Here is a 26,132-nt window from a genome sequence, read left to right as displayed (position 1 = left end):
CAAGTAGTTTTATTGTATCCCTGAATAAGGTAGAGCCTTTTGCAGTCTGTGTAATATATTTCTCAAATTACAGACAGCTGGAATAAAAACAGCACTAACTAATGAATCACGTGTCCACTCTCACAGAAACTATGCTGTATAGGCTCAAGCAGAACCATATGTTGCACAGGCAAACACAGTATCTAACTAAAAACTATTGTTCAATTTTTCAATTAGATGAAATAAGTGTTTGTTTTATTGCATTTGAAATTATCAATGTCATTATGACAGATCACAAAGGCTAACTTCAAATAAAATTCTACCACGAATCGAAACATGACATATAATGCATGTGTGAGTTCGTCTGCCATAAGTAGCAAATAAGTAGCAATAAGTAGCAATTCGTCTCAAATAAGTAGCAATAAAATTCAACCAAGGGTTGAAACTTTGTAAGAGTTGAGCCCACTGGTAATGAGAAGTTCTGTCGGAATGACAAACGACACCCCCCCCCCCTGTGAATGTATTAAAACTAAGAAATATATAATGAATGTTGTTATGATAGTTTCAGATGTTATAGAATTCAGTTGAAGAGAATTAGCATTTCAACTCAACAATTGTAGGTTGTCTTTAGGTCGCACAATCTTTTGTTAATACCGCACCAATCATATGCACGTCTTCATAGCTGCTCTCTCTCTCTCTCTCTCTCTCTCTCTCGTGTAAAACAAAAGTTAACTTGTACGTATTGTAACAATTAAAAAAAAAAAAGGCCGAATAAATTTATAAGCATATAAAAGGATATCACCTGTAAATCGTTGATGTGCCAGCAAAATTTTTGGACATGCCCCCTCTGGCACAGGTGCCATAGGTTCGCCATCTATGTCATATGCTAGAGTATTATCTGTGTGTGTGTGTAATGTATGCTAATAATACATACACAGATGTGAAGCTGCTCATGTTTATACAGACAAAGTGGAAGAATGACAGTGGCCAGATCAGAACACCTCCCAAGAAAATACATGTATAAAAGGCATAAATAGGTTATCTATGAGAAAGTGATCAGTGTGATTCTGTGTGTGTGTGTGTGAGAGAGAGAGAGAGAGAGAGAGAGAGAGGAGTGATCATCTATTAACTGTCCCCTTTTCAAGAATCAAATATTTTCAGGGATGATTTGCATCCAATGCACAGTATTCCGTGATTGGGTGAATTTATGATTTATATAACAGTGTTGACAGTTATGCAGCTATGAATATCTTTATGATTTATAGCTGCATAACTGCCAGGGAAGAACACCAGAAGTTTCGCAGGCTGGTGCTATAGATGCATGTGTAAACAAGCACCAAGAAAGGCTGGCACCCAAGAGAAATCTGATCTTGACTGGAAATCTGTATTATTGAAAAATAAGAGAAAGTAAATTGAGATCCTGCTCATGAGAAGTAAGACAAAAATTAGTTTTAGTAGCACTGATGTTCACAAGGTCACCCTACTGGAGAATATCATGGAGATCAGTGTTTAAAGCACTGCTTTTAGAAGATATTGAAGTTTTGGAATATTTGAAAAATACAATGTTCATCAAATGAAAAAGGAATGAATGTACTACAATTCTAGCGATTCTTCCATTGTTCAACACATTTTCAACAGACAGGCCTGTTTAAAAATGACCTGCAGCTATTATGTCATATTCAACTGTATATCCATGATGCATTGCAATCATTTTCCCTTCTGGATGTTTTTTGGCCTGAGGAAGTGGAAGAAGTTAGAGGACCAAACCTGCTAAGCAAGATGGATAAAGAAACGCAGAGATGATGTGTTTGGTGCAGAAACCAGAATGTTTCTGACAAACTGCAGAATGGTTCTGTTGACAATCTCTAATTCATGCTCTGGACTTCGAAGGAATAAATTCAAACAAATATCTTGAATAGAGAGATGTTGATCCAATTTTTGTTCAAACATTTCATTTGATATTTTTCTGTGACTTGCTTACTAAATTTGTAAAATTTGATGCATAGATACTACTCCTTCGATACCTATTTCATAATGTGACAGAGGAAAATATATGTACGTCATGTAATTAGTACTCATGAGTAAGTAAAGTGCCACCTTCTTTTTTCCATGGATGGTATAAGAAAAGGTTGGCCAACATCATGGTTGCTACTCCAATACTGTTTATAGTTTACCTAAAAATATTCTTTCCCAGATATTTTTATGCAGTCCTTGTATTTTCAAGAAATAATATATATATTTTTAATGATTCTCTTAGATTATTTCCATACTTGTTTTAAAACACTGTGTAATCATTTATGCCTAGTAAGTGCCAGGCATTTCTTTCTCTCCTACTAGACTAACCTGAAGAGAAATCCTCTTGTTCAGGCTCACCTATAGTGGGATCATAACAACTGAATGCTTTCTTCCAATAGATCTGTTCCAAGCATTATTTTAAAGAAAAGGATAAGACTTTACTGTAGTGAGCAACAGTACTCAGCTAATGAAAACAATACATGAAAACATACACACCATAATCCAAAATTATTGAAGAGGATGACTTATTTAAATACAGGTTCCCAAACTATAACTACCATCCCCAGTGAAAGTGCACATTTGATATTCAAGTGGAAAAGAAAATGAGGTGAACTATTTAATCAAAAAAATTACTGTATATGGTGCATAGATACTACTCCTTCGATACCTAGAGGAAAATATATGTATATCATGTGATTAGTACTCATGAGTACCTTCTTTTTTCTATAGATGGTATAAGAAAATGTACCATAAATTAAGATTTTACTTTCCTGACAAAATGAAGTAAGTTTCAAATAACTATTGTGGTGTGCAATAGAGAATTGCATAAGAAAAACTGCTTGTGATGTGTAATACTTTGCTTTGCTGAGTGGATAGTATCAGCATTCTCCAGCCAACAGGATGTTGATTAAAATCTCACAGCCTGCTGCGAAAGCAATCAGGTGTAAACAGCCTTCCCTGTGCAATATAAGTCATCACTCTGCTTATTGCAGGTACGAGGTGGATTGGGAAAAAATTCCATTCTTGGTCTCTAGAGCAGATTCCTGGATTATCTTCCAACCTACCCACAGTATTCAATGCACTCTACTAAGCTTTTTGTGATGGTGAGGATTTAAAAAATTTTCTTACTCATTACAGATATATTGTGCTATTGATTGTGATTTATTTATGACTGTAGAGAACAAATGTGAGATGAAAAGATGCTCAGATTGGTTTGCACTTATTCTCTCTCTCACACAAACACACATCCCCTAAACACTTTCTTTTAATTTCAAACAAAGCCATATAAATAGTTATATTGTTCTGTTCTTTCTTCCATTCCTCCATCTGTTGATAAATTTAGCTGTGCATTATTAGACATGTTTCAACTCAATTAACTACCTCATCGAAGTTAACATGATTTTTTTTTTTGTATTTTATGATAGATTTCTAAAAGAATGGAAAGAAAATCTCAAGTGTCTCATTTATTAATTATAGAACAAACAATTAACTTTAAAGAACAGTGACTTATAAAGAAAATTCAACAAATTATTTATTGTCAGTTTCACAAGTTTAATGATTAACAATGAAAAACAACTTTGATGTTTGCTGTGATGTGTGTGTATAACAGAATGACATTTTCAGCTGACTTCAAACCTTCAAAGTTCAAGTATCACCATCATGATACTCAGCTTAAACATATTCTGAGTGAGCATGTAAGTCATGTCTCATGACAGTATCTTTTTAGTCAAGAATATCTTTTTTCAATCCAGAGTTTCATCAAAAATATTCTTAGTGCCTCATAAACTTGCCTATTTTAATTATAAATAATTCTTATACTTATGAAATGCAAGGAACAAGAAAATTAAGCAAACTTCTACAGGAATATGTCTGGGAAAAGTAAAACATCTGGGAAACTGTTTGTGGTGTGTGTATCACTAACTATGTGTGTGTGTAATATATGTATATATATATATTACACACACAAGCCAAAGCTATAAAATATATCACAATAAATATCCCAAAAAATGGATAATGTTAACATATGAAAAGCAACAAACTTCAGGAGTAACTGTAGCTAGTAAAGTCAGACAATTATTAAATTACTAAAGAAAGCTAAAGAGATTGTAAGTGTGTCAATGCTAATAATTTTAACAACTGAATAATGACTGACATCAGAACAATTATGCAACAAAAATGATGGTGGGGGGGGGGATGCCCAACAGGAAAAACAGATAAGCACAGAAAAGTCAAAAGAAATTGGAGGGCAAACCAGAAAAAGATCTCAGTGCCACTAATACATGAACAGGAACTGATGAGCACAAAAAATACATTAGGAACTGCAATAATTTTAGTTAAATTATTACAGTTCTTAAATTTATTTTCTCTGAAGTTTTTTTTATAAGTTATGTGTATGATATAAAATTATAATTTAATTATGGTGCCAAAAGAAGATAAACCAATATCACAGTCTGTGTGATTGTGTTCGACCTGAATAGCACCGTAAATATGTTTTCATATACATGTTTTTAAGCCTCACTTATTCATGCAGAGTGGGCATAAAAATAAGTATTCCCACAAAATATTCAGTACTCAAAATGGGCAAATGGGGAAAGACAAGAATTCATTTTTTCCCCTTTCCCTAGTAACCTACAACCTTATAATTACAGCATTTACTATTCACAGAAATGAAATGCTTTCATCTATTGAAGATAAAATCATTGTGCTTCCTTATTCTCTGACTTCAAACTTGAGAAAAAGATCATCAATTGCAGATATATACCCAACAAGGGGTAAAAATGGATACGATGATACTTAAATGATTAGTTACATTATTACTAATCTCCTATCAACAATTTTTTAACAAATTAGTCTGTCATTTGTTAGCACTCCCAATTATCATATCTTATATTTCTGTTTTCAAGGGTACTTCTGACTGCATCAATCCATCAAGATCTTGGTCTACCTCTGGGTCTTTTTTTTGCCATCCTGGCAATGAACACTTGCATTGATAACCTATCATCTCTGATTCTGTTTAAGTGATCATACCACCCAAGATCCTATCTTATACCCTGTTCATACCACCTCTGCACACATTCCTGAATGCTAACATGTCAAGTTCTTACCTGATTATCTTCAATTTTATCATGACTCTGCCAGTGATGTTATCTGTTCACTCTGCTAATTTTTCTCTGAACTATCATATTTGATTTAAAATTGGTTATAGTTTTGTTTCTTCTGTTGTCTATTTCCATATTTAATTTGCCATTTTCCCTAAAAACTGTGACTAATATTTTATAGGTTATCCACTGAAAATGTGATTCAAGTTTTCTATGTTCCTGCCTATTCTCATAGCTTTGTCTTTTAACTGCTGAATTTCACATCAAATTTGTTTACAGCTGGTATTCAATTGAAATCTTAGAAATTTGCAATAGATTTATTTAGAAGTACACCATTCTCTGCATAAAGCAAGGTGCCAAGTTTGATATCCCTGATTCTGATATCAGGTTTAATACCACTATCACTTTCTTTTGCAATGTGATCTATTATGAATAATACAGATGATGAATAATAGTGGAGATAGTTTGCACCCTTGTCTTACACCGGATTTTACATCAGACCTTCTACCTGTTGACTTACAACCCAGAATATGTATTGCTCATCTAATATAATTGGAACATTATACATAACTATTCTTTTCTCTTGGCACTTTGTCATATACTTTTTCCACATCTATAAAAATTAGATAGAGATCCTTGTTATATTCCCATCCTGACAACTTCATTTGACCTGAATCAATACAATAACTTTAGTTATTATATTGATTGTGGACAAAAATGCAAAATTTAATAAAGCATGGCATACTGAATATACCATGCATCAATAACTAACACACCCACACAAATAGGCAAGCTATCCAATCATTTTGCCACCAAGCTCCTCATGCCATATTAGAGAGAAGCAGCTAGGAACATAATGGGAAACTAAGATCAAAAGACCATAATTCATTTAAGTACTCTCAATAAATTATTTGTAACTTTAATAACTACACAGAAAATGCAACTATCATCTATAAAGTAAATGTATAAGTAAACTTTCATTAACATTCTAAAAAAAAACTTAATCATCAAAGTGGGGTGCATCTGCTGATACCTTGAGAATTGCAGTGCTTTTGCACCTGCAGAGCTTGCTTGCCCAGTATGGATAAACTCATGCCATACCTCCAAACTTGATACAGTATTAAAATAGAGTTGCAGACAAATGACTTGCTGGTATAGTCCTGAGAATTATTAGAACTATTCTTATAATGAAAGAATACCTGCAATAGATGAATGATTACAGACGCCCAATGTATGGACAAAATTCAGTCAGATAGCATCTCACCTCATGCCACAGCTTTTTATATTCTATACTTAATAATCCCATGGACAGCAAAAACATCCAATCAGAAAGTACTGGAACAAATGGGGAAATCACGTGAACTTTTAGATACCATAAAAAGAAGGAAAACTGCATATCTTGGTCACCTACTTCGTAATGAAAAATATAAGATACTTCAATTGATTATAAAAGGGAAGATAAATGGAAGAAGAGGACAAGGAAGACGAAGAAAATCTTGGCTGGCAGATATCAGACAGTGGACTGGTATGAACTCTGAGAGACTGCTCAGAATAGCTGAGAATCGCTCAAAATCTGCCAAGGTGGTCGCCGACCTCCGATAGGAGATGGCACTCAAAGAAGAAGATACTTAATAAAGCAGAAGAAAGCACTGAGCTAGAAATCTGACAAAAATCCTTGATGGCACTAACACCTAGAATGAGCTACAAGTGCCACTATCAGAAGAGCTACCACATATCTAGACTGGAATACTTGAGTCTGAACAGGATACACACTGAGGGACAAGAGAGAGAGAGAGAGAGAAAAGAGTGGGAGTATATGAATGATTCAGATCTCTGCATGTGTGGCAAAACAAACTATGGAACATCTTTTGACATACCCACAATTGGATCAACTGTAAACAACAGAGATATTTGACCAAGTGCCCAGAGGCTACTTTCCAGTGTGCAAAGTTCTGGACTGGTATATAAATTTGACATGTTCTTTCTTATGTGTTAACTTGTATTATTATTGTCCTTTAATTGTATACTGCAAACAGTACTTTTATGATTTGTGTAATTTCAGCTGTTGAATTCTGGATTCTTGCCAATGGACACAAAATAAATAAATGAGAGTTGACTGTGCAAAACTAATACAGATGAAGTATAGTTTCACTTATTCATTCAAATAAATTAAATATATCATGTAAATATGATTTTAAAGCATTATCAATCTTCTTACCAATTAATATCACAAATTTCAGCACCAATCCATTCAAACAAATCTTTGAAATTACAGCAATCTTTTGAACCTAAATGACTGTTGATGCCAATTTTGGGAACTGGTACAGAACCTTTCAAGAGGTTCTGCTGTTTAAGACAACATCTTGTACACTTATATCCTTTACTTGCTAAATACTTTTCAACTGATGAATAACAAATAAGAGGATCTGCAATAAAATGATGAAAACTACATATTTTAAAAACAGTCAATGATATCTGTCTGCCATGTAGACCACAGTGTATGGGCTAAATGATGCTCTCAGATAGGTATCTGCAGAATTCAGGACATTGCCAACATACATTATAAAGGTCTGGTGCAAGGCAAACAAATACTTAATGCAAAGAAACTCTCAAGACAGAAATAAAATAATTATTTAGGTAGTAATATCATTCAAAAATAAATGGTATTCTTTTACTGGAAAGAACAGGCAAGGCCACTATGTAAAAACATCATCATACAGACAAGCAAATAATGATGTTTAATAACAGGCAACAAAAATCATGCATATAAGTGAAAAAAAACTAAAATTAATGGTTTATATTTTCTTTTTTTCAAGTTATAAATATTCATATCATTGTTAATCCTCCTATTTCTTATGCTTCCCATTTTAAGATGTAAAAGTGAAAAACATCTGCTGTGTTATAAAATTATATACATTTCTTATTAAACATTATGTGATCCATAACATACCATAGTGTATCATGATTTTCATTCAACAAAACTATGGATTTGGCCTTTAGCATGATATGTCCACATCTAAATGCCCTGATCTAAAGGAAACAAGCATAATATTATCCAATACATAACTCTTGTTAGAGATTACTTCTATAAACAGTCATGCTAGCAGTAATCCATTTATATGTTCTCAGTAAATATTTATAACTTTAAGATTTTTTTTTTTTAATATTGATCCCATACACAAGAGGTTGAAGGACTTATAAGTACATCAATGCTATGTGGGGTGAAGTTGAAGGTTGAGATGATGTCTTCTTTGAAATGTTGCAGGTTGTAGTTTGAAAAATCTTCATGAAGAAGGCCATTCCAAAGGACAGAGGTGGATGAAATAAAAAAAAAATTTAAAAGAAAGAAAAAAAAAAAAAGGAAGAGGACAAGCTGGTCTGGTGTGTTTGCAGTTGCACAGTAAAGGGATGCTGGACAGCTCTTATATTAATGAGTGCAACAGAAAGTGGAGGAATGATGGTTGCCAGTTCATTAGAGCAAAGACCATTAAGTGCCCATAGAACAGAGGTTGAAGCAAATCTGTAAGAGAGATTATCTATGAACCGAAGTGCTCTTCTCTGGACAGCATCAAAGATTTTTAGAAAAGCTTTAGGTACAACATCCCCACAAACATGTGAGCAGTATTCTAAGTTAAGAGTTGGATGTGTGTAAAACAGCATCTTGAACAAAAGAGAATGCCTAGTTTTTTGGATGCTGAGGAAGTTATTAATGTGATGTGCTTATGACAGGAAGACTGAAAGTAAATGTTAATCCAAGCAAAGAGAGACAGATCTGTTCTTGTCTGATAATCTATATATTACTGAGGGTAAGGATCTCTCCTTTGTGAGAGAAAAGACAAGACTGTATTTTGGTGGCATTGAACATGGCAAGGCTGTCCTCATTCCCAATGAAGGATAGCATGTAAATCGGTGTTTAAGGCAGTAGTTGTAGATGATCTTATAGCTTGGGATGTCAAGAGTACTGCATGTTTTTCAAATGAGTATGATGAGTAGAAAGTATCACCTGCAAAGCTGTGGATAGGACTAGTGGTGACTAACAAGATAGCAAGGAGAAAAAAAAGGATGGAAATTTGTTTGGCAAGCCTCGATGCCAGACATGATCATAAGCTCTGGAAATGTCAAGAGCAACAGCACAAGTTTCTCTGAACCTTTCCATGGCATGTGTCCAGTGATGTAAGCTAAGAGGTCATCTGTGGATCTTGAATAGCAGAATCTATACTGGTGGTCATCACTGATTAAATGGTGAGCCACTACTTAGAGGCTCACCATTTAATAGATGGTGAGCCTCTAAGTAGTGGCTCACCATCTATCACCATCATCAAGAGCCTACTCATTTAATAGAGTAGGCTATTGATGACTTTCTCCATTCCTTTGGAGAAGACAAAGGTGATAGCAATTGATCAGTAGTCTAACAGTAGACTTCTATCTCTCTCCCTTTTTTGAAATAGGCTGGATATGAGATTGCTTCCATGCATTGGGATAAGTACCAGATAAATATGATAGATTATAGAGACAATGCAGGAGAGGTGTTAGCTCTGAAGTACAATGTTTGAGAACAATTAGAGAGAGAGAGAGATGCCATCATGACCAAAAGACTTTTCAGCGTCAAAGTTATTTAGTAGTTTTCTTGATGTCTTTTTGTCAATAAACTACTACAGGAAGCATAGGGTGCTTGAATTCCAGTATGGTGGGAGTGATTTCCCTTGATCTTCTATGTAGGAGTTTTGGGAAAAGAGTGATGAGAGATCAGCTATATCTTTAGGTGAAGTAACAGCAGTACCTTCAGGTTGAGAGAGAGAGAGAACTGCAGGTGAGCAGAAGTTGCATTCAACAGCTTTGGCAAGGAATCAGAAGCTGTGCTGGATTCCATTTGGACAGGAGAAAAGTCTTCTACTGTTGACCATTATAAAATCATAATTTAGATCTACTGATGACTGTTTGCATTTGTTGCATACTTTGGTACAGACAGAGTATAAAGCTGGAGTTCTTGATATGAGTCACCTGCAGTAAGCTGAAGTTCTTTTCCTTCAAATGCTTTGATACACTTTCTGTTGAACCAGGGCTTGGAGAACAGATGAAGATTTTGGGTAGAACGGGGGATGAAGGCCTTCAATGCCAATGAGGATAATTTCAGATTTCTGTCAAATTCAGAGCAGGTGTTGGGATCAGATGAGTGGAACCAATAATCAGACCAAGGAAAGGAGGATTAGAAATTTCAGAGGTCATCCTAATTGGTACCTTTTGTAGTAAGAGGATGCGAAGTTGGAAGTGGTATAAGGAAGGGCATTCTGTGTGAGAGGGGAGACTTTGCACAAGATTGTGGTCTGAGTTGCCGAGCATCTCCTAGCTGGTGTATCTGGAAAATGAAGAGGGTTATCAGGAATTCGAGTAGGTAGATGTACAATTTGCATTGGTTTATTACTTATAATCGATGGTTGGCAGTATTGGAAAAAGGAAGTCGGTTGGAATTGTGGACTTCGAAGTCCACAATTCCAAATGGAGGATCACCTCACTATTTGGATAGCTGGATCGCAAGTTGGTAGAGTCTCATGGAAAGAAATGTAAAGAGGTCTGGGTTATCAGTGTTTGGAGACTGGTAAATGGCAAATGAATGAATGTTATTAAATGGGGCAAGAAAACCTTGAGTCAGAGAATGGCAAAAGCAGGATTCTAAATTAGCCATGCTCTGGAAGGCTATGTCAGATCTCACAAAGGCACAGGTACTACTCTTGTGATGAATGGAATCGTGAAGTGTATAGTTTGGGCACTGGAAGTGGACAGTAGTAGATGCAGCTGCAATCTGAGTTTCTGTCGGGAGTAAGTTGTCTGGTCTGGAAGACTGCAAGTAATGGTGAACATCATTTATATTGGTGTTAATGTCACTGATGTTTAGTAAAGTGGATGTGAAAGTGAATTTTTAAAGAGGAGATTCTGGCTTGGTTTGTATTTTATGATGTTTTTTTTTGTTGTTGTTGGGATTGGTTTTATGAGAGAGATTCCTTATTGTTGCAGTATCACTGTCATTTTTTATAAGATTCTCCATCGGTTTAATTACAGTTAGGTGGAAGGATAGAATGGAGACTATGCAACAAGAAAAGATGAAGCTGTCATCTATAAAATAAAAATAAATCATGCAGCACAATTTCTCTCTCCAAAGGGAGTAAGTAATACTCTTTTGAGCCCTACTTTTTTTTTTTTGAAATCAGTAGGTAAATAGTTTCAACTTCTCGCCACTGCTGAAGTTGAATGCATTTCCACAGTTGCCAGAAAAGGATTAACATTCCCATTGCTAACTGGGATTTATTTGTATGTGCTCATGTGTGTTCTATCATCTAACAGAACAATTTATACATAAGTTTTCATTAACCAAAAGTCAAAAACTTGAGGATGGGGGAAGTTTGCATGTAGCATATTTAACCTGTTGAAGTAAAAAAAAAAAAACTGTTTTAACAATATACTCATAGTATAGTTGTATAAACAGTGGACTGTGTGGTGTGGAAGGTCACACCACACAGTACTCATTGTGGATGGACTGACCTTCCACAATGAGTTCTGATTTCATGGGGATATCATGTAATAATAATACCCCAATGTGTGTCAATACATTGCTGGAATGCTCAGGGATTAATAGAAAACAACATTCAACTGAGTGCATGCACACTATTAAGAGTAAGAATAAAAAGTGATGAAGAAATGTATAAATAGGTTGGATCACAAGTTACATAAGTTGAACTTCAGCTGTTGCATTTCATTCTTCCAAGTATCATTATTGCGCACTATTCTCTAAACTTGATACTGGGAGATCATTCTTTGGTCTTTTCTGCACAACCTCACTTGTCTTACAACTGAATTTACATAAACTATCTTCCAGTATATATCCTTCAATTCTCAGTGCTAAATCACAACTGAATAATAAAACATAAATGGTACTTAAAAGGCATTTAAGGTCCACAACCTGCCTAAGAAATCTCCACATGAATTCATGCACACTTATAGGCATGAACGTTACAACAAACAGTGATCTCCATCTGAGCAGAAATCTAGCAGATAACTTTCATTATCATTAACTCTGCTATTTTCTCTAGATTTTTCCAAAACATTTCTATATATATATGAGATTAATTTCCTACTTCTGCTGTTTTGGTGCCTAATAAGAACTTGACTGTTATGCTAACTTTAGTGAACTTTCTGAAAAGGAAACAGACACAAGTCTAACTGTTCAGTTTCCTATTTTGAAATTTACATAGCTTGACTTGAAATTGCATTCAATTCAAAAAACATTATCTTCATGTTCATGCCAAATAATTGCTGCTACTCCTTTTCCTTGATGACTTTTACTCAAATACAACATTTTAGTTATTATTTAGAAGTACTGCAGTTTTTTTTTTTTCTGCTTCTTTGTCACAGATATACCAATTATATCAGTGCAGTATTTCTGTAAGTCCTATGCTAGCTATGCTTTCTTCTATTGTCTAATATTGATGGTACTTATCTTCAATTTTGTTCGGGCCATTTCATTAGCTGACTTTCAACATTCACAGTAGCTGCTCAGTGTAAATGGCAGGGCCCTCCTATAACCAGGTAATGTTTCAGTCAATATGATATCTAATTATGTCATGGCAACAAATTTTTGTATGGTTTAAGCCTGTATAGACATTTTGTTAGCTAAGTCTCAAATTGCCAGTCCATCCTTGTTCATCAATATCAACACAGATCCAGAACTATTCACACCATGGGAAGGTGAGGACTGCAGAACAGAGGCCCACTTGTTCTCTGCATTTCTTGACATTAACCAACTCTTGAGAAGCTTAGGTTTAGGTTTTAATCCTTGCATGACAGGATACCAATTTCAGGATATGTAGAATTTACCAGACAGGAGAAAAACTAGTCATTGGTGGTGACTGGAGAAGGTGGCAGGTAGAGTGGGTATTAAATCTCTCTCTCTTTCTCTCCCTCCCCTTATAATACCTAAGCTTGTTAAGATAGAATTAGAGAGATTGAGTGCTTATGATTTATCTGAAATTGATACTGAAGTTTTGTAACTGCATGGAATGCTTTTCTAAAGTGAAACTTTATAAACAGAATTTTTCATTTATTTATTTACTTACATGAAATTAATATGGCATACAAAAACACAAAAAAATTAAAATCTGCATGCATAAAAATAAAAGTAGAATGGTGATTACAAATCAACATCCAAAGCAGAATCTACTGTATTGAAAAAATCACTAATCTCATAGCTCTGTACAAGATCTTCAATAAATTAGAAATTTGGACAACCAGAAATAATAAACTGTTTGAACTTCACTAAAATCAGAATTCAGATTATTAGTCAATTTCCACTTTAAATGATTAAACCACCTATGATTTTTCAAATTCAGTTCAAGCTGACCCAGATCGCTCATGGTAAACTAAAGTCAGGGGATCCAGAGCTTGGATCACTAATTCAGAAATTATCAGTTAATTCCATATTGTGCCAGCTCACATTTGTATGGTTTGATAAGCCAGATGTGGCTTATTGATTTTCCTGTTTGTTCATAGTAAGACAAGTTGCTGTATAGGAGAGTTATTAAGTAATGACTTTCTTATACCAATACAAGAAGAAGAAACCCACAGGACTCCTATACCATATATTAAAGGCATCTCTGAATGGGTGGCAAAAATTATGAGAAAAGATAAACTCATTACTAACTATTGTTAAGTTTTGAATAAAAGTAAAAGTGGTTAACTTATAATTTCTTCAGAGCTTAACATGCATTTTAAAACTTTGCACATACTGATATGTCAAGCAGGAAAAATTAAATGTAAAGGTGCCAGACAATTTAGTAATTTTAGAATTCTGTTATTTTTCCCTTAATATTATAATGTATTTTGTTGTGAGTAAATCCACTGCCTAAGCTTTGCTAAAAACAGCCATGAGTATTTGTGCACAACTGAGCGAAGATCTAACGGATCAAAGATCGATTGCCAGAGGCAATGCATGTGCACCAGAGTAAGCGTTGACCATGAAGGGAAGGCATGCTACTAAGCAACTAAACCACCCCACCACCAAAGAGATTACTAGGGGAAAATGTGGCGCTAGTGAAGGGAGTTGTACTTTGAAGTAAGCAAGGAAGGAAAAGGATATGACGTAAGTATGGAAGTGTAGGGGGCGTGTAATTTAAAAAAGCAACGGAGCGCCGGACCGAGGCTTTTTCTCTCATTTGCGGGATCCTCTGCCAGAGTCCCTTGCCGGTCAGTCGTCTGCTCTTGTGGGAGTCATACTCTCCATGCCCCAATGTTTGTCCCGGTTTCTTGGGTGAAGCGTCAAGCCACAAATGAGGAAAGAATGCTGAGCAGTCCTTGAGAATCTGCCGATAGAAAGTTCGTCCAGCTTAAACCTGGCAACCAGTGAACGGCAAGCACATGTCTTCAGTGTCCGAGATTCATCTAGCCTGAATCTGACAAGACGGAAACAGCAGGTCAAACAGAACCAGGAACAAATCTGAAGGTGAAGCTGTATCGAGATGTGTATGATTTTCCAGCAATTCCCAACTGGGTGGTAACGTAGAAACTTTTTCTTTGTTCAATGAAAGTGTGCAGAAAGAGTGATTGTAACTTTTAATAGAACATTTAAGTCTAGAATATTGTGATTTCACGTAAGGACTCTAGAAACCTAGTTTAGAAAGACAGACTAAATTCCAAGACATGAATGTAGAAATTAGAGCATGACCTGAACATCTGTGAAGTGCATAACCTTAATAGAATTTTAATCTAACAGATAAGCTTAGGTGTTGATGGTTATTCATGACTAATTTTTCACAGTATTAACAACACCACAAACACTTTTAACAACAAAGATGTTTTATTAACGCTTATATTTTGCTGATTTTCAACTCAGCATCATCAGAGCACAACACACATGTAAACGTGACAGTGAGTGAGTGAAACAATATAATTGCAAAGGACAAAAGATCTAAAGTCCTATTTTTTGGCACCCTCTAACGGGAAAAAAAAAAAAAAAAAAAAAAAAAAAAAAAGGGCGCCAAAAAATAGGACTTTAGTTAGATCTTTTGTCCTTTGCAATTATATTGTTTCACTCACTCACTGTCACGTTTACATGTGTGTTGTGCTCTGATGATGCTGAGTTGAAAATCAGCAAAATATAAGCGTTAATAAAATATCTTTGTTGTTAAAAGTGTTTGTGGTGTTGTTAATACCGTGAAAAATTAGTCATGCTTAATAGAATTTTGTCATTAATCTTTGTATTACCTTTGTTTAAGTGTTATGTGGATTTGATACCTGTGCTTGTTAAGATAGAATTAGAGAAATTGAGTGCATATAATTTATCTGAAATTGACATTGAAGATAGTGCATGACAGAGTTAACCTTATTAGTGTTGAGTCATTAGCCTTTGTTTCACCTTTGTTCGAGTGCCATGTGGAACTAATACCTAAGCTTGTTAAGATAGAATTAGAGAGATTGAGTGCTTATGATTTATCTGAAATTGATATTGAAGTAAATGTATGTCTGAGTTATCCATGACTTGTAATTTGTTTAGTGCATAATTAAATGTTTTCTTTTGATTTAACAATTGCCTTGCCTGAGATCATTTTCTACTGCACCCCCATAAAAAAAAAAAATAAAAAAATAAAAAATAAAAAAAAATAAAAAATCGAACCACAGCAGGAGGCATTTTGGAAGGGAGGTCACGACTGTAGACTGAGATAGGGATAAATTTGAGACTTGAGTTATTTTATATAAGATTCAGAAATTAAGGATACAGTTCAGAGCTCGGTACTGGTTCTTTGATTCTTCACTGTTTGAAAATCTAGAACTTAGGGTGGCGCAGCAAAAATATAAATTTTCCCCGAGTCCAAAGAAAGAACCAGCATTAGCTCAGAAACAAAGGAATTGCCATTGTCTGGTGGGAATCTTTTTGCTTTCAACCCACGAACCATATCCTTATAGTAAAATATGGTCCCAAGTTAAGAGTAAAGATTAGAGCATATAAAAGAAGTGAGATAAGGGAAGGGAGAGAGACATAATTTGACCATAAAATAGACTTAACAATAGAAAAGGGGGGACGTAACACTATGAACCCATCAACCAAATTCATAACCTGCTACGTTCCCCAAAAGACAAACTTTCACCACTGATGCCACCTGCCGTATACAAAGCACCAATAAGTATATAAATTCCATTTCCTTCATGCCATGTGATCTTTCCTCCTTTCAGTCTATATATATCCAAAGACAAAGCTTCCCTATAAGAATTACTCGACTTGTACTCATTATGCTAATCTATTGATACAAGCCCTTCCATTCAAGATCTATAGCAGTGACCAATTTTATATTTTGTCCTGTTGGCCTCAATCTCATCAGAATGCCTCAAAAGAACTGCCATCTGCCTGACTGACTCTTGTTGGCTGCAATTCAGTTGCCGGCCTGGTTGGCAGAATGGTTAGCATATCCGCTCTCCAGCCAAATGGCTGTGGGTTCGAATCCTGTCATGGGCATGTTGGTGTAGTTGCAGTCAGTTGGTTGAGACAGAGTTGTAGAGCAGGTGCCCTCCCTTGATGAGTCCTTGGACTCCCTGGAGGTGTCTAATAATAATAATTATCAGCAGTACCCTCCCCCACTGTCCTGTCTACTCATCCTTTCTCTGAAAATACTAAACACATCACATTCTATCCCTGTAACTTAATGCCTATAACTTTTGGCAAGTTTACATCCTGAATTGACTACCCCGATTCAATACTGTTATCTGAGAGACTAGATTTTTCGTTTTTTGTTCATTCACACAATCATTTGCTTGATGGCTACTGTCACACACACACACACTCACCTGTATCTTCCCTAATTTCTTTAGTTTTCATGACTTTGTGCTTTCACACCCTCAGTGAACAAAGTTCCCTCTCCAATCACCTAACTCTGAATCCATTCAAGTGCAGTCCATCAGCATTATACGAATCCTTCCATGCATCAAACTTAGACCATAGGTCCACAAATTCTATATCATTCCTTATGATATCATTGCCTTCCTCCTCAGTTCACCTCCATCATAGTGTGGCAGCAGACTTACAAACTTCACCCTCTCACTCTTCTTTTTGCTTCTGCCAATAACTCTTTCAATAATAATTGCTGAGAACCCAATAAAACAACAACTGGTCTGGATAGTAACCTCATACAATACTTCTTGCCTCTTAGGTCACTGGTGCCAGTCAAAATAATTTTTCACACTGCCTTTCTGCCTTCTGAAAGTATCACTAATATGATTAATTTTTGCACCAGGGAAACAAGATTTTGTTGCACTTTCATAAAGTACTCTCTTATCACAGAACCACTGTAAGAAATTCTCCTTACACTCTTTCTTCTTGTTTATTCATACAATCTTTTTTTTTTTTTTACTTCAGACTTCTTGCTTCTTTCTGTAATCAGTTCCACTGATTGTTGACATTTCCACAGCCTTTCAAATCTCATGCTTTGTCCTGTGAAGGACTACGTGAAAGTGCACTATTTCCTTATTCAGGTATTCTATGTTCTCTTGATTATGCAGAAGCTGATCAGGATGACTCCTAAACATGTTACCATCAGATTCAGTCTCATATACTATTTGGCAGCCACCTGCAGAAAAGATGGGGAGGTCTGGATCACCACAGTACATGCCTTTGAAAAGTATCATTCATAATGCATGTTAGAAGATTGGGAGACAGAAACAAACCAGAACTCTATTACCAGATATGCCAAGAGCCATTTCAGGTCCCCAATAAACAAGGGACCAGTATTTGTTTACATCTTTTAATATATTATTACCTTCTGTAATACAATCAGTAGCAACATATCCATTGACTGGAAAGAAATTTGGGTCTAGAGTGTAAGGAACATTTATATATTTATTCATATGGAGTTTCCTCCCTTTTCTCCCCGTCCCTATTATGGTGAGTTGAGCCCCCTCATGGGGTTGAAAATTTGTTTATCACTAGGTTAGACTATAATAGATTTAGTTTAATCCTTTATCCCAGTGAGAGCAAACAAAGTTTGCGCCTGAACATATCTTCAGGACTAAATATAGTGTTGTACTATCTTATCCAGTAAGTAGTGCAACACCAAGGCAACTCGTGGCAAAGGTGGAGCAAGCTACCAGGCACTTCTAACCCAGTATCTCCCATAATGCAAAACACATTTCCTATGTGGATATGTATACTGTTATGCATTAAAGGGATTGGCCATCTACCCAGACTAGTTTCGACCTTTATTGAGGTCTCTTCAGTGGGAGCCAGGCCCAGAGCTGGAGATACCAGGCAGAAGCAGTAGCAAGTCATCTGTGCCTATGGGATTATTCTTCTTTTTCTTTTTTCTATTATAGTCTAACCTAGTGATAAACAAATTTTCAACATCTTTCTCTAAATCCAGAGTAATTTTTAAAAAAGGTGATAAACCTTTTGGCAACTCCCATAGGCACAGATGACTTGCTACTGCTTCTGCCTGGTATCTCCAGCTCTGGGCCTGGCTCCCACTGAAGAGACCTCAATAAAGGTCGAAACTAGTCTGGGTAGATGGCCAATCCCTTTAATGCATAACAGTATACATATCCACATAGGAAATGTGTTTTGCATTATGGGAGATACTGGGTTAGAAGTGCCTGGTAGCTTGCTCCACCTTTGCCACGAGTTGCCTTGGTGTTGCACTACTTACTGGATAAGATAGTACAACACTATATTTAGTCCTGAAGATATGTTCAGGCGCAAACTTTGTTTGCTCTCACTGGGATAAAGGATTAAACTAAATCTATTATACCCCTCATGGGGGTTAAGTATTTATGGCTGTAGAGCTGTGTGTTCACGGGGCCAGTTTGCCTGCTTGCAGGATGAAAAACCCCAGATAAACTGGGAGGGAAAACCCTGCTGTCCATGCCCAAGACCAGCTAACTTGGCTATAGCGATGCTATCCTTAAGCTCCTCACGTTGGCGATGGGAATCGACCCCAGGACACTCCTTCCCCAGGCATATGGTTGTGAAGCGCATAGCCACTAGGCTAACCACACGGACAGGAACATTTATAAGGACCTATCACTGAAGGTGAGTTATTCAGTCTTATACAGAGGAGGCAAGGGTTGTAACTCACATAATTGAATATTTCCTCCACAAAACAAACAGTCAGGGAAGACATGCTGATAGACAAAGCAGAATATGGAGATAGCATTTAACTACCTTATCATTATCATAATTAAGTTTATAAAAATCCAAGTTACTTAACCGTCACAGTCCCCTGAGTTGGGTTGAATGAAATTAAAATTAAAGCAACTAGTGATATGTGGCTAATGTGGTATGTCTGTAACTACATATGTTCTGTAGATGATTAGACAGGATACAATGTAAAGGAAGATGGGATAGAGAGGAATCATGAATAGTACCCTTACTAATTAAGAGTGAACTCAGATAGCAATATTACATATCTGCTTACTCACTACCTACTTCATGCTGTGAGACCTGATAGTAACTTCAGATAAAATTTCTCTAGTTCTCATATGTTAAGCTGATACAAAATTAAGTTTTTCCAAAAAATATGGAGAGAAGTTGAAATATTACCAATTCTAAATGATCCTCTAAGATACTGAGTTTGCACAGATCATGGTAGCAAAAAGATAACCAGATCATTTATTTTAACACATTACTGTTATTCAAATTATTGGTAAACAGAATGCATAGCCTAACCTGGTGGCCTCCAGACTACAGCAACTTCAAAAATAAATTCTTCAATCCTCTTAAAGCTTTCTCTAATATTCTCATAATTCTTTTGTCCTGGTTTAAAATATGGCTGCTTTATATCAATCATTATATCTAATGGGGAAAAAAATTACTTTCATTTTATTTAAAGAGATTTGCAAATAAAAAAAATTGCTCTAAGTATCTATCAAATCGAATTATTTACACATATATATCACTTATCTAGGCCATGCATATAATAAGTTAATGGGGGGGGGGACATTCTAGCATAAAGATGGAACAAATCTCAAAAATTGAAAAATAACTTTAGTAATTTGAAAGATACGATTATTTGTGCACATGGCACCAATAAGGAGGAATACAATGGCGTCCAGGTCGCCATCTTTGTCTAAAAATTTTCATTTAAAAGGATTTTATTCAGTGTACTGTTTGTGAAATGTATGCTTTGAGGAGAGTGGTTGAAGTATGGTTAGACAACGATAGCGGAGTGAATGTGTGCAGAGAGTGTAAGGAATGTGACGATTTAAAGAGGGTTTCAGGTCATGAGAGTGATATCATTGTTGAAAGTGAAAATGTAGAAAAAAGTGATATGCGAGGTATGATGATATTTGCAAGGTAGTACCAGATAGCTGTGAGAGTGGCGTTGAAAGTTTGAGTAGCAACTGCCAGGCTCATTAAATAAATAATAAATTACACAATAACCACAGTAATTAACTTTAATGAAATAAAGATACAACTATTTTGTACTGAAATTAACAGTAGATGTTCAGGAGAGAGAGAGAGAGAATCATTTCGATTCAGATTTAGCCAATGTAAAAGGGCTTCACAACTTTCTTTGAAAGGCGTTCGTATTTAAACTTGCATCTACGGAGAAGACAAGCTTTAAATAATATCAAAGCTGACTTGATACTCAGCTTTGATATTGTTTCCCTCTTTACCAATATTCCATTATCTGACACTGTTAATTTACTATATGATGTAAAAGGGCTTCACAACTTTCTTTGAAAAGGCGTAATCCGGATATTGCAAAGATTTTTGTAATTTGTTATACATTCAGGATATTTCAGCTAGAAAAACAAGATCTATAAACAAGTTGAAGGTACTGTCGTGCCATCTGTCTCCACCTTTGGCAAACTAATTTTTGAACTATCTGGAAGACATCTTGTTCTCATCCATTCATTCCCAACCCTCTCTTTGGTTTTGTTATGTTGATGATGTCTTTGCTATTTGGCCGCATTCTGCAAAGGAACTTACTACATTCCTACAACAGATCAATAGCCTTCACCCACGCATTCAGTTCACCATGGAAAAAGAAAAGGCTAGTTTACCATTCTTGGACATCCTTCTTACATGCACAGCCTCTGGTAATTTATCAACTGTTTATCAAAAACCTACCTTTACTGGCAGATACAATCATCAGAAGTCTGCTCATCACACCTCTCAAAAAATTGGTGTTATCAAGTCTTTAATTAATATAGCACATAGAGTGTGCTCTCCCCTCAAAGCTTACGACAAGAACTTTTCACTATCAAAAAGTTAATGGAATTTAATGGTTAAATTAAATTCCATTAATCAAATCAAATCCAGCAGATAATTGACCTATGTTCCAACACCTCAGGATTCTTCAACAGACCACAGGGTTCCAATCCCTTATATTTCTGGCATCTTGGAACCGAGTGGCAGAATTTTGAAGAAGTATCAACTCATTCCTGCATATTTTCCTATCAACAAAATTTCTCACCTGTTGCCATCTACAAAAGACAAACTGGCACTTCTATCATTAGTCTGGCATTTACCAGATACTGTGTGAATGTAAATTAACATACTTTGGACAAACAGGCCGTTCTGTGGAAAAAAGAATGAATGAACATCAATATTATATCAAATACATGAAACCTCAAAAGTCTGGTCTGGAACAACACAGTATTGGCACTAAACACAATATCTAGTGGGATAAAGATAAAGCTCGTCCTCTCCATAGATGCAAGTTTAAATATGAATGCCTTCTGAAAGAAAGTTCTGAAGCCCTTTTATATCGGCCAAAACTGAATCAAAATGACTGTCTCTCTCTCTCTCCTCCCCAAAAGTTTGGGAGATTCTTATCTTATGTAACCATCAAAGAAATAGTTTTTAAGAATTATTTAATAATATTTTATTAATATTAAGTTCTAGCACGTAGCAACAGTTTTTAATTGATAATCCACCAACTGTTATGTACTGTGTATTCCATTCCTTTGAACTGCTTGTTGTCTACACCGATGATGTACTGTTAATTTCAGTATGAAATATTTGTACCTTTATTTCATTAAAGTTAATTACTGTGGTTATCGTGTAATTGATTATTTACAGTTATGCCACAGATACCTTTAAAGATTATGCCAGACACATTATTTTCACATCTTTATTAGACTGAAAAAAACAAAGCAATTTCTGGTAATGGAAGAGACCTTTTTTTTTATCCAACTAAGTTAAAGAGATACTAATTAAATAGATTAAAGAAGGATTATTAATTTGGCATGCCTGTGTGCATCTTTTGAAGGTAAGAATTACATAGCACTTGGAACAGGACTATTAGAGCTGATATGGTATGTAATTAGATGTTGAAGATGAAGAACTGATAACTGAGGGCAGAGGTACTTAACAGATAGCCAGAAAACATGAATAAAGTAATAATGAAAAAATTAATTAACCTAAGAATTTGAGAGGTTGGTCACTAGAGGGCTACATGGTGTGTAGTGTTTGTAGAGAGCTCCTGAAAAAAACAAGTAATAATTGGTAAATTTGCTTGGATCTTATGTAGTATTATTTACTTTTCATATCTTAGCGTGTCTGGGTGATTTTTGTGTGTTTTCTGAGTTTCCAATTAGTAATTTGATAGATATGATTATTTGTGCACATGGCACCAATAAGGAGGAATACAATGGCGTCCAGGTCGCCATCTTTGTCTAAAAATTTTAATTTAAAGGATTTTATTCAGTGTACTGTTTGTGAAATGTATGCTTTGAGGAGAGTGGTTGGAGTCTGGTGGAGTGAATGTGTGCAGAGAGTGTAAGGAATGGGTGGATTTAAAGAGGGTTTCAGGTCATGAGAGTGATATCATTGTTGAAAGTGAGAATGTAGAAAAAAGTGATATGCGAGGTATGCATAGTGATATTTGCAAGGTAGTACCAGATATCTGTGAGAGTAGCGTTGAAAGTAAGAATAAAGGTAAACATACAGAACGAATGAATGAAATGACAGATAATAAAAATGATGAGACAGATGCAATGAGTGAGATCGCACGGTTATGCGGAGTGATACACAGGGCAAATCGGCAGCTGGAGTGTTGGCAAAAATGTTTACTGAGCGTACCAACTAATAAACGGCAAAAGTAGGATAAGAAAAATAAGAGTATGTAGTGAGTATAAACAAAATGAAAGAGTGAGTGTTGTACGGAGATTCTTTAGTAAGAAATGTGATAAATGAGAATTTAACAAAATCATACGAACCTGGTGCGAACGTTAAGGATGTAAGCAAGTAGAATGCAAAAACAGAGGATGAAAGAATTGATAGTAGTAGCAGGAACGAATGATTTGAAAGGAGACAAAATGGCTATGAGAGAGGATTTGAAGGAATTGCTTGAGGTAGCAAAAGAGAATAGTGAGAGAGTTACGATGATGAGTCTGTTGCCACAGTATGACAGTGAAGAGTATAGAAGGAGGGCCAAAATTGTTAATGACTTTATGCACGGATTATGCAGGAGGAGTGGTGTGGAATTTGTAGATGTGTGGAGTGAGTTTGATGGGCGAAAAGATTTATATAAGATGGATGGTTTACATTTGAATGGAAGTGTACGGAGACTTGAAAAGGTGTTGTTGAATAAAGTGGATGTGCAGAATCAGGGAAACTAGAGTTATTAAAGAGGGGAGGGGGAAGATATGCAGACTTTAGGGAGACAATTGAGTTATAAATGTGTGTAATATGCCCAAGCGAGTAAGAAGTACAACAAATCAGAATGGGATAGTTAGTATAAGGCATCAAAATAGGGATGGGAAAAATGGGCTTCTGCAGTTCATGTATACTAATGCCAGAAGTATTAGGAACAAGAAGGAAGAATTTTCGGCCTTGGTTGGCACTTCCAGGCACAGGTTATTGGCATTAATGAAACATGGCTGACAGAAGATGATATAGCTAGTGGGATTGAATGTGAGGGGTATGGTGTGTTCAGGAGTGACAGGGAGAATAAAATGGGGGAGGAGTGTTATTGATGATAGCTGATGAGCTACAGCCAAGGAGAATAGAAGTGGAACTGCAGGATAAAGAAAAGAGCACATTTGAGGCTATTTGGTGTGAGATTGAGGCTAACAGAACAAAATATACAGTTGGGTGCTGCTATAGACCAGGTGATGGAATAGATGGTGGAGATAGTACGCATAAGCAAATAGAAGAAATGAGTGGAAGGAGGGTAAATATTATGGGAGATTTCAACTATGGTAACATTGATTGGAAGGAGGAGAGGACACATGGGAGGAAGGAACTGGATTTTATGCGGTTATTAAGGGATAACTATCTGCGACAGCATGTAATGGAAAATACTAGGGGTCAGAGAGTGCTTGACCTAGCAATTGCATCTGAGAATTTGGCTATAACGAATATGACCATGTTGCCACCAACTGGTGAGAGTGATCATAGGGTCTTGACTTGGGAGGTGGCTAAAGGTGTGGAATTTACAATTAAGACGGTACATGTGAAATTATTGGGCTGGTAAGTATGACAAGCTTAGGAGTTTGATTGGTTCAGCCATGGCATGTAAAACTGCAAGGGCTGGACGTTGATAGTGCATGGGAGGCGGTTAAGAAGTGTTTGCATGCGGCAATGACTGACTGTATACCTAGAGTCAGAATAATAATCAAATAGGGGGTTAAATGGATGAATAATACCATTAAGCTTGAGCTGCAAAAAAAAGAAACAACTGTGGAGGGAACATAAGGAGAAAGGTGACCGGCAGATACATGAACAGTATAAAGCGCAGGTCAGAAGGGTAACGAGTGTGGTAAGAAAAGCAAAAGCGGATTATGAAAGAACATTAGCTATGCAGGCTAAAGAGAATCCCAAACAGTTTTTTCGATATGTTGCAAGTAAAAGAAAAAATGTATATGGAAGAATGATTTTAAAGCATGCCGATGGTAGGGAGGTAACCGTATCAGTTGACATAGTTGAATTACTGAGCGAGCACTTAGCAAGAGTATATCATCTGGGTGGTGACATTGCAGGAATGAATGAACCAATAGCTTATAAGGGAATTGTGGTGAATGAAGTGGAGGTGAATAGTCTATTACAAAATCTCAATGTCAATACATCTGTGGGATTGGATGGTATACCAGCTCGTGTCGTACGTGAAGCGGCTAAATAATTGTCAGTGCCCTTGACCATATTGTTTAATTTGAGTCTTGGGTCTGGGTTAGTCCTGAGGGGGTAGAAAGAGGGGAAAATAGTTCCACTGCATAAAAGAGGTTCCAAGACTGCTGTTGTAAATTACCGACTGATCAGCATATCAGGAATTGTTGTCAAGGTCTTGGAGAAAATAGTCAAGAGAAAAATACAGGATTGGATAGATGAAAATGGGATACTGTATGGGGGGACAACATGGTTTTGTGAAGGGTAGATCATGCCTCAGTAACTTGCTCACGTTTTATAACACAGTGACAGCTGAACTGGATAAGGATAATGGGTTTACAGTGATTCTATTGGACCTTGCTAAGGCCTTTGACAAGATTCCACATGGAATTCTAATCAGTAAACTGCAAAATATGGGGATGGATATAGGGTTCGTGAGATGGATAGGAGGGTGGTTGATGGAGAGATACCAGAGAGTGGTTCATTCAGGAGTAGAGTCCAAAAGATGGCCTGTGACTAGTGGTGTGCCGCAGGGTTACGTTCTTGGATCACTACTGTTCAATTTGTTCATTAACGATATAGGAAAGGATCTGAGAGGAAGTGTGCATTTGTTTGCTGATGATGCAAAGTTGGGTAGAGCAATAGTGAGTGAACAGGATGTCAAAATTTTGCAAGATGATTTGGATAGTTTGGAGGACTGGGCTAAGGAGAATGGATGTCAATTTAATGTGGCAAAGTGTAAGGTTATGTATTTTGGGGTGAAAAGATTAGCAGCAGTATATCACATTGGTCGAACCATACTCCAGGAGATTGACGAGGCCATGGATTTGGGAGTGTTGTTGGATAAGTAGTTGAAGTTTAGGGGGCACATTGCAAAAATGGATAAATCAGCTCATCAAATCACTTGGTTGCTGAAAAATACTTTAACAAGCAGAGACAAACAGGTTATCATTCCT

The 26,132-nt window shown here is 36.1% G+C and overlaps 1 protein-coding gene across 2 annotated transcripts in view; it reads right to left on the bottom strand.

The window, feature by feature from the left end:
- The window catches only part of LOC150100888 (ribonuclease P protein subunit p40-like), a 112,062-nt gene that overhangs the window by 26,299 nt on the left and 59,631 nt on the right, over positions 1–26,132 (bottom strand). The window contains exons 5-6 of one of the 2 annotated variants that reach the window (XM_090402026.1): positions 19,789–19,914; positions 7,312–7,519 (exon numbers count right to left, since the gene is read on the bottom strand). In XM_090402026.1, the coding sequence (XP_090258152.1) occupies positions 7,312–7,519; positions 19,789–19,914 (334 nt within the window). The remainder of the gene's footprint in view (positions 1–7,311; positions 7,520–19,788; positions 19,915–26,132) is intronic. The other variant, XM_090402028.1, reaches the window with a different exon arrangement.

Source organism: Typopeltis vanoorti, chromosome 12, assembly GCF_054136105.1.
Source record: "Typopeltis vanoorti isolate ZY-2024b chromosome 12, IOZ_Tvanoo_1.0, whole genome shotgun sequence".
Lineage (NCBI taxonomy): Eukaryota > Metazoa > Arthropoda > Arachnida > Uropygi > Thelyphonidae > Typopeltis > Typopeltis vanoorti.
Note: the sequence above shows the minus strand (reverse complement) of the source record. Positions and strands in the feature narration are given on the sequence as shown.